This window comes from Zootoca vivipara, chromosome 15 (assembly GCF_965207765.1).
Source record: "Zootoca vivipara chromosome 15, rZooViv2.hap1.1, whole genome shotgun sequence".
NCBI classification, from domain to species: domain Eukaryota; kingdom Metazoa; phylum Chordata; class Lepidosauria; order Squamata; family Lacertidae; genus Zootoca; species Zootoca vivipara.
In genome coordinates, this window is record NC_142598.1 from 9,540,508 (window position 1) to 9,554,894 (window position 14,387).

Below are 14,387 nucleotides of genomic sequence, written 5' to 3' on the forward strand. Positions count from 1 at the left end.
GCATCATTGTGCAAGCATTTCCATGTTTCCTGCATGCAGCAGCCTGTGAATTATAGGAGGGGCAAGAGATGCCAACATAATGATTTCACCTCTCAATATTTTTCAGCTACACATTAGTGGGGAGGTGCAGGTTGAAATGTCTGTAACTGTCTGCAACTGCAGAACCAAATAACTGGTTTGAAGAACCTGCTGATATAATTTGATATTCTCAAAAAAGATTAAGGGGCAAATCAACTTAATTTGCCCCCCCCCCAATTGCCGGAGCATGCTAGCCTGTGTGGGCCTGCAGTTCATTTGCAGTGGATGCAGGGACAAAAGGCATTTGCTTGTTTTTCTGAGAATAAGGCAAGCTCATTTCTGTGTGCATGTGTCACCCACTTGCGTTTATCCAGTCCAGAAACAGTGGTCAGTCTCTCTTTCCTTCATGTTTCCCATCCCCCCTTTGACAGGTCACAGTTCCGGCTTTTCCATTCTGCTAAATGACAAGAAAGAGCAGCTCTGTACTGGGAAAGGAAAGCGATTTTGTTTGCTCCTTCAGCTCCTCTAAAAGAAGGTTGCCAGGTTGCAACCCAGAGATTTCTCCTTTATCATCAAATCTGTTGCTGATCAGGGAAGATTCACTGACCACAGATTCTTCTGCCCATTTCCCTCCATTATAGCTAAAGCAAGCTGGCTTCCAGGTGTGCACCACACAGCAGGTGGGACGAGTGGACAGGATCTGCGGAGAAATAGCTGGGAGAAGCTACAGCTGTTGAGTGTCCCAATTCAGCAGTAGATCTAAAAGTGGGGGGAGGAAATGACCAGGCTTAACATAACACTCCAGTTTTAGGGAAGAGATGTTTTCCCCAGCAGCTACTATCTTTCTACTACAAAGAGATATCAGAAGATGAGTCAAGGGCCATGAGTCAACCAAGTCTAAAGTCCAAACGCTACAGAGTATAGCTTTAGAGTAACTTCTCCTTGACCTGGCGTGTTGATCTCTGTCTCTGTCAGCTCCCTCAACCTGACTTTTGAGAAAGCACCTTGGAGAACATGTAATAGTATGCTATCTGTACTATTTCAATGCAAAAAGAGGATTTCTGGACTGCAACCTGGCATCCTTTTCTTAAAATAGCTGCCACCCATCTCTTCCCCACATCTAATTTTTGGAAGAGGTTTTAAGGAAGGGGCCATTGCCTGTGGACTGGGCAAGACTGTCCCCTCTCCCACTCCCAGGCTGTAGATTGGGCAGAGAGGAGGCTTGCCAGGCCTGTGAGGGACAGATAAAGAGTTCGGCAAAGTGTTTCGTCTGCTCAGGCAATGGATCTGTTTGTTTGTTCAGCTGCTGCCTCCAGATAAGGGTTTGTTCTGCTAGATAAAAGCACCTTTGAGGTTTGGAGATCACAGCCCTTGGGAGAAAGACTAGTACGCCAGTTTGAGGGAGTCACGACACACCACGTTGGCAGACAGACAAACCAGCCTATGCACCCGAGAATTGTCTTCTTTCATGTGCATGCGAGATTGGGGGCAAAGGGCAGTTCAGTAATAGGGCAGCTAGAAGACTTTGAGTTGCAGTAACTAATACAGGAACATGGGGAAGCTAGGTGGTGAGGAGGGCAATGAAGTGTGGAGCACTTAAGAAGGAAGAGCCCCCACTGCAGTCATTTTTACCACTTCTGACCTACAATTAGAGATGGTTTTCACCATAGATAAATTATAGATGGTTATATCTGGTCTGTGACCGTAATAAATCCATTCATTCATTCATTCATTCATTCATTCATTATAGATGGTTTTCACCAACTGACATTCAGACCCTGTGTTACACGAGACCCTTTCTATGTCCATCAAAGGCTCCTGATTTGAGATGCAATATTGTTAATATCCATCAAACAGCTTCCCTTTTCCAATTTGCCCTGCGTAATGGTAGGCAGCGTGGCCTTGTCACTAAGAAAGTGGGCTACTGGCTTAGAATTGTATGTCTGTATAAGACATACTCCAACTCTGCCTCAGAACAATTATTTTGCTCTCCAGAACTATACTCAGGCATAGTCGTATATTCCTGCCCCACCTCGCAAGGTATATTGCCTGAGTTTAATATTTTGCTTATAACCTAGGTTTATTTTACTTATGGATTGGAATTATGTGCAAACCATATACCCCTAACCATGGTTTGTTTGGCCACCTCACCCTAGTTGCTCACCAAACCAAAAAGGCACAAGGCAAAAGCAGCTGGGAAACATAACAAATTTTGGAGAAACAAGCCATGGTTTATTTGCCAGCCTGGGCTCCTTTGAAGGAAGCTGTGATATATTAATTTAATAAATATGAATAGTATTTGATTGTCTGTGGGATAACTCATGCATAGCTAGAGTTTGTTAAGCAACACATAGGTTAGCATTATGTACAAATCAGGCCATTATGAACCTGACAGGGAAAATGCCAAAGCCTTATTTAAAACTTCTGAGAACTGCGTCCCGTGATATATTTAAAAGATATGTCTGCACCTATGGATGGCAGCTGTATCATGTCTAAAGAACTGTCAAAATATACCTGGGCCAGAAAGATCAATACACAATTTGCAGAGTTACTATCAGAATTTCCCCTAGCATGCATTTAAGCACCTTTTCTCTTTGTTGAATAAACAGTGATGTATAAAACCATGTTGTGCTATCACTCTGAAGTGGAACAAGTAGAAACCCATGAGTAAGCTGGCCACAAGATCTTGGTCATTCTTTGCATTTTGATATCTGGAAGCATATAAGGAAATTATGCACTATGTTGCATTATTGAAATTGTGTTTTAGAGTTTTTTGCTTTTGTGTGAGCTGCCTTGGGAGAGGGGCCAGGGTTCTTGCTGTGAAAACTCTAAACATATTTCAAATAAATATTTGAATAAATTTCCTTCCAAGATGGATGCACGATTGCATTTAGCAGTGAGTGGTCCTGAGACTGTATCTTTGTTCTTTAAAATCTGGTGTGAAAAGCTGTCCTCAAGTAAGAATGCTTTCTCACTTTTCTGTTCTCTATATGTCTCATGTATAGAAACAGGCAGACATTTATACTTCTAAAATGCCATTCTATGTAAGTCCAATATTGTGGCAAAGTACTGCAAATTACTTTGGCCAACAAGTATCTAAGATTCATCACAGACTATTTTCACAATTCAAAGGCAAATATCTTTAGCCATTTTCCACCTGATGTCTTGTATGTTTTATAGGAAACAAAAGTACAGTACTGAAGTAATGCTGGAAGTGGTGCTTAGAGCATAGCTGCCAAGTTATCCCTTTTTTAAAGGGATTTTCCCTTATGCTGAATAGGCTTCCTCGCGAGAAAAGGGAAAACTTGGCAGCTATGGCTTAGAGATCAGTAGCCAATATTTTCCCTACAAAACTAAGGGTTTGCTTTAAAGCCACATGAAATAGTCCAAAGATTGCATGTGCCTACTTCCAGCCTCCATCTCTGTGAGGCACTAATTCAGTGTGAGCTCTAGTCCAGAGAGGTTATCCATGTGTGCCATTTTGGCTTTCAGATATGAAAATGTTTTCAGGTCCTCTTTACTTCAGAAGGGGCTAGGAGTGCTCAGTGTGCCAGAACACTCACTGCCTAGTATTACGAAACAGCCCTGAAGAGATGGGCAAGCTATGATCTGTAGGATTGTTCATGACGGAAACTTTTCAGTTTTGAGTGGTTGGTGGGGAATAGCAAACAATTGGTAGCAGGTTTATCCTTAGCAATGAGGAAAGATGCATATGGGTGATGGTTTGGCATGCGTGCGCAGTTCTTTGATACTTGGATTTTAGCTAAATTTCATCTGCCCAAAGTGAAGGTGCACTTGCGGCACTTTCTGCCACAGGTGTGCATTTGCTGCCTTTATATGTTGGGGGAAATGTGGAACGGGAGAAGACGAAATGCAGACATTTGAGAGGGAATTGTCAGTATAGTCTGGAGCTTGTGTGGGCGTGAGGAAGATAATACTTGTGATATCTCTTCCTTGTGCACCTCTTACTCATGAGCTAAGAGTTCTTCCAGGGTGTTGTAATGAAACTTTGCAACTTTGCCAAGACAGCTAGTCAGTTTAAGGAGAAACTGAGATAGGGCGTTAGGTTTGCAGTATACTAAAGGCCAAGCAGATAGGCACCTTGCAACAAAGAGACACAACTGCCAGTCCCTCTGGCTCTAATGCTGTGGTTCTCAAAAGGCTGTGGCAGGAGAGGATGGCAAGTGTGGCAGGAAGATTAAAGGACAATCAAAAAAACATTTAAACATTTCAGTGTAGTAGAATATAGTAGAGTATAAATTTTTAATTTGCAGAATGTGTAGCTGCATTGTTTTTTACTTTCTGGGTGTCCCATGATCATATTATAAAGTACAGTGGTACCTTGCAAGACGAATGCCCTGCAAGACGAATTTTTCGCAAGACAAATGTGTCTTGCGATCTGATGGTGACTCACAAGACGAATTCGTTTTGTGAAAAATTCATCTTGCGAATCGTGGTTTCCCATAGGATTAATGTGTTCCTATGGACAAAAAAAAATTCAATGCATTCCTATGGGAAACCGCGATTCGCAAGACAAATTTTTCGCTAAACGAATTGACTCGTGGAACGAATTAAATTTGTCTTGCGAGGCACCACTGTAGTTGTGTTCTGTGTTATAAATTGAGCACTGCTAGGAGTTCCCTCCCCCCAATGTATTTCTTATCAATTTTTAAAAAATGCTGTGGCACAGGCAAATTTTTGTGCTGAAAATGTGGCCCAGAGAAAACAGTTTGAGAACCACTGTTTGAATGGCTCCTTAAGCGCTAAGCAAAAACCTTCTCTATAACCAGGCCTTGGGCCTTTAACTACAGTATCTGTTGCCTTTTAGAAGTTGGTGGGATGTTTTTAATGGATTTCTCTTTCCTCCTGGTTTAAATGCAACTATGTGGGGTTTATCGCCTATTTGGTTGTCAGTTTCTTTGGGATGCCCTGCACAAGATAAAGCGACTGACAAATTTAATAATAATTATTTTTAAAATGCACAAAAAAAACAGCTAATATCTGACTGAAGACTCATGTGAAAAACATGTCTGGTTCCTAGAACCTGCTGCTTTCATTCACTTTCTGACTGAAGAAGCAATTAGTGATCATTTTCTAATCTTCTTTATCTGGACAAGGCTAACCACTTCCAGGAGTTTAGGGTGAAACTGAATCTCTCTCTCTCCCCCCCCCCCCCAAGGTCAGCTTTTAAGGTCATTTTAGAAGGTGGCGCTGCAGTGCCACTCCTGGCGAAGTAGCAAACAGGTGATGATGACCAGGCAAGAGCTCTATGGCAGCATGGCATTCCCTGCCTAGATCAACTCGCCTTGCCCAGCTGATTGGGCAACTTTTAGGAGTCTCATAATAATAACAACTGGGGGGGGGGCTCTTTCCCAACCTTATTTGGAATATCCTACAGCCACATAATTGATGGCACCATATATTGGTTAGAGCTGTGATTTTTGTCACTGCCATTTGTTGAAGTTTTTTTTAGCATATTTTTCTGATGTTATTCTTGTTAGCTCCTTCAAGAGCTATGCTGGGAAGCAGGGTTTTTGTTTTTTAAAAAATCAGCCTTCCCAAAATAAATACAGTGGTACCTCGGTTTATGAACACAATTGGTTCCGCAAGCGGACTTTCCCATTGAAAGTAATGGAAAGTGGATTAATCCATTCCAGATGGGTCCGCGGAGTACTCATCCTGAAGCGTACTTAACCCGAAGCATGGGTGTAATTGGTTCCAGAAGTCTGTTCATAAACTGAATTGTTCATAAACTGCAGCGAACCTTCCCATTGAAAGTAATGGAAAGTGAATTAATCCTTTCCAGATGGGTCTGCGGCGTTCGTAAACTGAAAATTCGTAAACCGAGGTGTTCGTAAACCGAGGTTCCACTGTAAACAATACATTCTCTCAATCCTATTTTTCTCCTCCTTTCAGAAATAGAAATAGAACTTCTGATTCCTCATTTCTTGTCCTGCTCCCAACATCATCACCATTATTATTATTATTAACATTTATATACCATTCTTCATCCAAAGATAACCATAACATTAAAATACAAAATGAAAACACAAATTACATAATAACTTTAATCACTTGGGTTTTTCACAAATACCTTGAACAATATCTGTCACCTGTTACATAGAAGCCACATTTCTTATTTGCTCAGAGTAAAGGTTTTTCTTGTGTTTGCTGCCGGCTCCACCTCCTATTTATGGAACTGGCCCCGCCTCCCAAAGGTACTGATAGGTTAACTGGGGTTTGGCGGGACTAGCACAGGGAGACGGGCCACTCCAACCAGCTGGTGAGTCCCACGTGGCCAAAGGTGCTGCGCACGGTCTTGCAAAGGAAGGTGTGAATGCTCACTCTTGTGTGGATATCACAGTTTCTGGGACTACCATGCATTGCAGTGCAGGATTGAACACCTAGCCGCATTTTAAGGGTGGGGGGGACAATAGCAGTGCTTTCCTCTGCTGCCCCCACAGCAAGATCTCTTCTCCCATCTATTGTGGAGATGATATCTTGCCATTGTCGGTGAGTGAAAAGTCACTTGTGTGAATATTGAACAATGGCCAAAACGGTGCCTGTGACGGATTTTTTCGTGCGATCCCAAGGGAAGGCTGTTCAATCTGTGTTATTGAGGCAACAAACTACGTTGCAATATGCGCAGTACATTTCGTTAGATGGAGATGACACCCCACCTAAGAAATTGTGATGTCTGAAGCTGACCTAAAGCAGCATGGGTATCTGAAGTGCGTTTTGCCTGTTTCCTCCTTCAAGTTCTCTGCTCTGCTGATGCAACATTTCTTTAAACTGGAAAGAAAAACAAAATCATGATTTATTAATTCTGAAGCAAACCCCCGGTGCCTCTCTTGCGCGTAGTGTTTAAGAATTTATCTTCTATCTGTCCCTGGGCTAAGCAAAGCCACGCTCCTCCGTCCGATTGCCGGTTGCCTGCTGCCGGCGTTGGGGGAGCAGTCCTAGCCGCCAGCACTAAAATGGCTGCCAAGTTTTAAAATGGCTGCCAGCAGTCGCAAGGCCGAAAGGGAACAGTGTGCCTCGGCCAACTTTGAAAGGGAAGGGAGAAGGGATGGGGGGGAAGAGAGAGAACCAACTCTGAAATATTTCCTTAGTGCTTCCCCAGCTGTTGCAGAGTATGAGGCACATTTCCTGGCTTCTTTTTGCTTTGCTTTGGCTCCGATAGAGGTAAACTTGCAGTGTTGTTGACATAGGTAACCTGAGTTCTGCAGCTAGCCTTGCTGCGCCAAGTCTGGACAGGAAAGGGATGGGCTGGTTAACTCTTTGGAGGTCTTAGGCCTAGTTTGTGTGGTGAGCACAGGTGGTCTTACAGCACAGGGTTGAGGGGGGCTCAAAAGTTAAGGACAGCAAAGCTATTCGAGGTCACATAAACACTTCCTCTTGTATTTTACCCGCCCAGGTACTTCTCTTTTTTTGTCACTTGCTGAATTGTCAATAAACCAAGATAAACGTTTCTTTCAAGATGCCTAGAAATCTGTTAGGTAGGCCATGCCCACACCACTGTCTGTGGGTGCTTGGCAAGGAGAGATGCAAATCAGAGCTTCCATTTGGAGGGAAATAGGGCATGTTCCTGACCCTCATGGTTAAAGAGAAAAAAAGGGTTTTCTCCTAACCAAGAGGGATATTTTTTTCAATCAGCAGAGGAATGGGTTGGGAATGGGTTTTCTATTTTGGACACTGGGAAGAAAGGAGTCTTTAGCCAACTAGGTCTAGGATTCCTAAATACCATTTAGCATGGAAGTTTCTTTGAGAAATGTAGAAGTAAAAGAATTCAGGCATGGTCTGCTTCTGCCACCATAGCAAGTTGAAGACAGGATGAGTTCCATCTGTGAAAATATTCCTTTCAAAGCAGGCGTGACAGGCCCAGGAACTCTATGCTAGATGGCATCTGGAAACTAGGTACAGTAGTATTGAAAAAACTACAGAAATAAACCGATACACTTCAACTTTGGATTCATTCTGGTTTACATGGATTTGAATCCCCACCCCACTCAAACACTGGAGATGGGTTGAGGGAGTGGAAATAACTTTGGAATGCTTTGATAGTTGCTATGAAAGCCTGTTTAAAGCTCGTTAAAGCGTTATCAGTGTTATGGGATCTTGATACTTGGCCATACTTAAAATGTTGATCCCCAATCTGTGCATCATTTGTGCTGCATCTTCTTTCTTAGGTTCATATCTTTGCAAGACAATTTCAAAATTTCTCCATTGCTGCACACCTAGTAAATCATGTGACTCCTTTTCACTTCACATGCATGATAGTTCTATAATTCTTACAGTCGTCCTGTAAGGAAGGTCAGTATTATTATCCTCATACTGCAAAAAGGGGGGTGCTGAGTCAGAGAATCTGGCTTTCCTAAAGGAATAAACACATTACTCTTGCCCCAGTGCACTCCCACCACTGCTGCTGCTGTAAGTAAAGCACACATGATGTTAGCCACAATCCATATGCATTCTATTGTTTCTCAAGAAATACCCTGGCTTGATAAGATTTCCTTCAAACCAGCTTTCATCTAACTTGAAAATGCAAGCAGTAGATAAGCTGAGATGTGTACAGTTCAGGCAGCCATTGTGCATGGGCAGCTGGCAGCTTCCTTGAACAGGATTTTCAGGGGGTTGCGGGTGAGGGGGAAACAAAATCAGGCAATGCACATTAGGTGAAGACTTTCCCACCCCCTCCCTGGTGTGTACTGTACAGCAATGTTCAAATGTGACTTAAACATTTGAGGGGGATGGGGAGCAACCTCACTGCATTTTAAGCCACTAATGTACACATACTTGGTGAGCTCAAGGTAGAAAGAGAGTCAAACCAGGCACTTGCTGAGTTATAGTGCAGTCTTTTGGCCGCTGTAGATTCCAGCTCACCTGGCTGATTAAGAACCACTGATTCGAAGGGCTTTTCTTTTCTTGTCAAGTGCTCTCTCTAGAATTTGGCATTTCAATGTGCTCGTGCAATACCTCTAATGACCAGGGTGGACAAAGTCTTTTGCTTCCATCCCTGGGGTTCTTTGAGGCTTGAGAGGCATTAGCTGGTAAATGAAACCTTCGGGGAAAGTCGTTCTTAAGTGGTAGTGAGGCCTTGAGGAAAAGTGTGTGTGTGTGTGTGTGTGTGTCTAAGTGTCTAATGTCTAAAAGGACAAGCCAGTAAATAGCACAGCGACTTGTGGGGACAGAACAACGGAAGCCCTTGAAGCTCTGCAAAGGGAGCAGAAGCTAAAGATCTGCATGCTCCAGAGGAAGTCCATCACATTCTCTTTGTGTATATATATATATATATCCCCATGCCCCCTTCTGATATAATAAGGAGGTGGCTTCCATGTTTGCATGGATGTGATGGGGTGGTCCCACTTATTAAACAGACTCAGAGGAAACCCAACAGACAGTTTAGGGCTCACCCAGACTTTACAGCTCAGTCGGAGCAAACGTCAATCGCGCAACACTGCTCAGCCCCAGCTTTCCAGGCACAGGCCAAGCAGAAGTGTGGACAAGCCCTTAGCCCTCAACTCTTATATCCTGAACCTAAATAATCCCTGCCCTGAAACAAGCCAACTCTTAAGACCTAGTTGCACCTCATAACAGTGGGTCTTTAAATGTGATCCAGTCGCATGGGAAGTCAGGCTTGATGGGCTGCAATTAAAAGTGAAAAAAGGATTTGCAAATGAGGGTGCTGAAACTTTCCCGCTCCTGCTTATCACCCTGTAATTTGTCCCTCAAGGTGATTTTCTCCATGCCTAAGTCAGTTTTGATAGAGGAGCCCAGCTGGGGGGAATCACATCAGGTGACAAACTGCAGGGACAGTGGATAATTTGCAATCTGTTTGCTTTTTAATTTGGATTCTCCCTCTCTCTGTTCTGTATGAATGGGGCAGACCCATATTTAGTCTGCCACTATTGCATGTAGTTTTGACCTTCATGCATCATATTCCATCACTTAAGTGCTTCTAGGCAGAGGGGGGTCTTTCTAACATTCAGTCTGTTCTTCTGTTGATCTGTTGACAGTTTAAACCAGGGTTTCCCAAACTTGGGTCTCCAGCTGTTCTTGAACTACCATTCCCATCATCCCTGACCTGTCCTGCTGTCCCTGTCCCTGTCCCTGTCCCTGTCCCGCTACTTAGGGATGATACCTGTGTGAGGAATAAGCACAGAGCCATCCAGGATAGTATGTGTGTGTGTGTATTTTAAAAAGTTAATAGCAGCCCTAGGTAAAAGGTAAAGGGAGGGACCCCTGACCATTAGGTCCAGTTGCGAATGACTCTGGGGTTGCGGTGCTCATCTTGCTTTACTGGCCAAGGGAGCCGGCATTTGTCCGCAGACAGCTTCTGGGTCATGTGGCCAGCATGACAAAGCCACTTCTGGCAAACCAGAGCAGCGCACAGAAACTCCGTTTACCTTCCTGCCAGAGTGGTACCTATTTATCTACTTGCACTTGATGTGCTTTCAAACTGCTAGGTTGGCAAGAGCAGGGACCGAACAACGGGAGCTCACCCACTCATGGGGATTCGAACCGCCGACCTTCTGATCGGCAAGCCCTAGGCTCTGTGGTTTAGACCACAGCACCACCTGCATCCCTTAATAGCAGCCATAGGGGGCACCAAATTGGATTGGGACTGCAGCACTGATATGGTATTTTCATGTTTTTCCCCCAAGGGGCAAATAACAGCTTCAGGAAAGGAGAGGGAGAATTTAATTAGGAGAATAGAACTGGTGTTGAGGTGTGTGTGGAATTAAACACATGGCAGGAAATGCCATGTATGTTTCCGAGCACAATTCAGAGTCTTGGTGCTGACCTTTAAAGCCCTAAACGGCCTCGGCCCAGTATACCTGAAGGAGCCTCTCCACCCCCATCGCTCAGCCCAGGCATTGAGGTCCTCCTCTGAGGGTCTTCTTGCAGTGAGGTTACAGGGAACCATTCTTCTCAGTAGTGGCACCCACCCTGACATCCTTCAGATGTGAATGAGATAAAGAATTACACAACTTTTAGAAGACATCTAAAAGTTGGTGTTTTATGTTTTAAGATATGCTATAAACCAGGGGTGGCCAACTCGCAAGAGACTGCGATCTACTCACAGGGGTTCAGGTCAAAGTTGTTGAGCTTTTTTTTAAGGAAGGAGGTAAAATGTTGAGCTTTTTTTTAGGGGAGCCACAGTTGTTCAGTTTCTGGGGGGGGGGGGAGCCGATGATCTACCAGTGATCTACCGCAGACATCCAGTGATCTCCCTGTTGGACATGCCTGCTATAAGCCATCCAGAGTGGCTGGGGAAACCCAGATAGATAGGCAGGGTATAAATATTACTACTACCGGTACTACTAGGCTGTCCCTGCCTAGGCACAACCACCAACTGTGTTACCAAATTAACCTTCATCCTTCAGATTTTGTAGTGTGCCTGTAGACAAGGAAGAAGGAATGATCTCATAGGTTGTGTCAGGCCAGAGATGCCTGCAGAACAAGAAACAAGCTTGGCAGAATAGACCCTGGTATTAGGCAGGTGAGGTGGCCTGCCTCAGGAAGCAGGTTTGGCAGTGCTATTAACAGGCAAGCAAAATGTCAATTATTTAGTTTGTTATATTTTTAGAACCATGACAGGGGTGCAGGGGTGCCATTTGAAATTTTCTGCCTCAGTCACAAAAATACATCCAGCATTTCTGAAACCTAGTAACGAACAAATCCAGATGGCTCCTTTGAGTGAGCAGTGCCATACTCTTCAGCAGTGGGTGAAAATAATCTCGGGTAATCTGGTGGAGGAAGGAGCACGGGCTTCCTTCTTGGTAATCTTGTAGGGTTGGAGCATGGAAACAAGAACCCTCTACTTCGTCCTGTAGCATCATATCAAAGGGCCTCTCTGATTCTGGCAATCAGTTGTTTAAAAACAGCCAGGTCTCCTGGCCATTTCCGTGAAACATTATTTGTTGCTTAGCTTTTTTTTGAGCAGCCTTCCTATTGACCACAAAAAGGAGTGAAGTGGTGCAAGATGCCCACACAGCGGGCCTCAGCTATTGCCCGTCATCTTCTGTTCTCTGTTCCAACCATCTCCTGATGTCAGTTTTTGCTTCTGTGTTTCAGAATCCGGACAATCAGACAATTCAAACCAGCAAGGAGATGCGGACATCAAACCACTGCCCAATGGTGAGTGAACTCCTGCCCAGGAATCAGATTCCCTGACTATTTGTCTCCTCACACAGAAGCCTTTTATTTCTCCCCTCCCCTCAGATGCCCATTTCTGAGGCCAGGTTGGGGTGGGTGGCAGGTGCTGCTGCGAATCAGAGGTCTTCGCCATCTGGTCTGGAATCATTCCCTTCATATTTGAGAAATAAATGTCACAGATTGAGACCTAAAAGGGGTGCTGAGATTTGATTAACGGATATGGCCAGATCTGAGAGCAGGAGCCCTGGACTCAGATGAGAAGCACTGGAGAAATGGAATTCAGAGCTGACCTAGAAGGGAGATTGCAAACTAGATTCACTTTCTGTCCAACTATGCTATAGCAAGCCACCTCCAGCCTCTTGTTGCCAACCCCTGTTCTCCTTCCATTTTGTCCTCATGACCCAATGTGCCTCTCTTCTTCTCTTTGCAGGGCATTTGACTTTCCAAGACTGTTTTGTGACATCGGGCGTCTGGAATGTTACGGAGCTGGTGAGAGTGTCACAGAGTAAGTCAGAGCAACTGAAACTTCTGGGTTGCTGTGGTGTTCCTAAAATGATCAGGATTCAGAGAGACCTGCACATGTGACCTCTACAGTAGTAGCCTCCTCCTCCCCTCACTTTCTTAGCTTTCAGACTTGTTGCGCAGTGTACTGTGACATCTCTGACTATGACTGGGTTGCCTTTCCAAATGGCTCTGTGGTCTTGTTGCTAAGCTAAGCCCATGGAAGCTGGATTTGATGAAGTGGAAGCTTGTGGTCAGATTTGAGAAATGGCTCAGATGGACATCCTCCATATCCATGCTCTTTTTAAGGAGTTATGAATGCAAGGCTCTTCCTCCTAATCACGGTCTTGCCCTCAGCAGCATCACAGCCTCATCCCTTCTCCTACTTAGCGCATTTACATTAGATGCACATTAAAGGAGCAGGGAATCCCAATTTCATATTGAACGTGGACTCTTTCCCTTCTCAGGTTTCAACACCTGGAAAGGTTGACATTGTCGCAAAAAGCTTCTGTCTCACTTGCTCTGGGCTTCTTGTTCTGTAGGTCCAACATGGATTCTAAGAGTACTTCCCAACCGAAAGGTTTATTAGTCTCAGGGAACAGAATGCCAATCCTCACAAGGATAGCAGCTAGCCCAAATGGACAGAGCCAGCCCTACCCTTTAGCAGAGTAATGGTTTTATTTTTTTACCATCATTAAGATTGCCATTTCAACTTTCTATGTCAGGCACTAGAATGTGTCTGCAAATAGGCTAGCAGGATCAGTACAGGAGGCACAAAATGCGACGGCAGTGACTAATCCTAGCAAGGGATTCTTTGAGGTTCTTCTCATTCCTATTATTGCTACCATTTCTAGGGAGGCCGATGAATAGGACCATCGTACGACCTCCTTCGCAGCTTAAAGTCCTGTTGAGGTAGTTGATCCCAAATATTGCCAGGATTAATATGAGCATTTTGTGACTCTCCTGGTTATTATTATTTTAGGCTGTTTTCATTGGTTGCATTAGAAATTTTTTGTTTTGTTCATCGTTTTACAGATGAAATCGGAAAGTTTTAGAAAGCAGGCTTTCAAGTTCTCCCCTTAGCTAGAAGGGAAACAGACACTCGGTTCCCAAGTTACCTAACCAAGTGTTGACTTATTTAGCACCATATAGTGCCAACCCAGTAGTGCTCTCTTTGGGCAATAAATTTAGTAACCAGAACCTGCTTCCACTTTTATCTTTTCCCTTTCCTTGTGTGCCATTATCTTTCAATCTGCTGCTTTTCTCTTTGGCAGTTTCCTGCACTCAGTAGCTTCAGCTACTGATGCTACTACATACCAAAATATAAACTTAGTTGGTCTTTAAGGTGCTACTGAATGAATTTTTTTATTTTGATGCTACTACAGTCAGGGCTGTAATGTGCATATCTATCAGCAGTACTATTTTTCTAGAAAAGGAGGCACCAGAACTCACTATGAATGCCTCCCTTGTTCTCTTAGAATGAGCGGGACTGAGTTCCAGCAGCCGGTACTGAGTTCCAGCAAGTTCTGGCTGAAAATAACAAAAAACCCTCTCTAGCAAGCCATTTGCTGATTTAACTGCTGAATCTCCTGTTTCCCAAAGCATGGGGAAAGCAACCAATGAAATCCATGCTGACCGGCTTCCTTGCACTATGGCCCCTTGCTGACACCATGACAGTGTCAGGACTTTTACTGGATGCACATTGCAAT

General features: G+C 44.1%; 1 protein-coding gene across 13 annotated transcripts in view; it reads left to right on the forward strand.

Annotated features, from left to right (window-relative positions):
• The window catches only part of NFIX (nuclear factor I X), a 195,369-nt gene that overhangs the window by 148,613 nt on the left and 32,369 nt on the right, over positions 1 to 14,387 (forward strand). For all 13 annotated transcript variants that reach the window (XM_060268739.2, XM_088658558.1, XM_088658561.1 and 10 more), the window contains exons 3-4: positions 12,097 to 12,159; positions 12,608 to 12,682. In XM_060268739.2, coding sequence (XP_060124722.2) covers positions 12,097 to 12,159; positions 12,608 to 12,682 — 138 coding nt within the window. The remainder of the gene's footprint in view (positions 1 to 12,096; positions 12,160 to 12,607; positions 12,683 to 14,387) is intronic.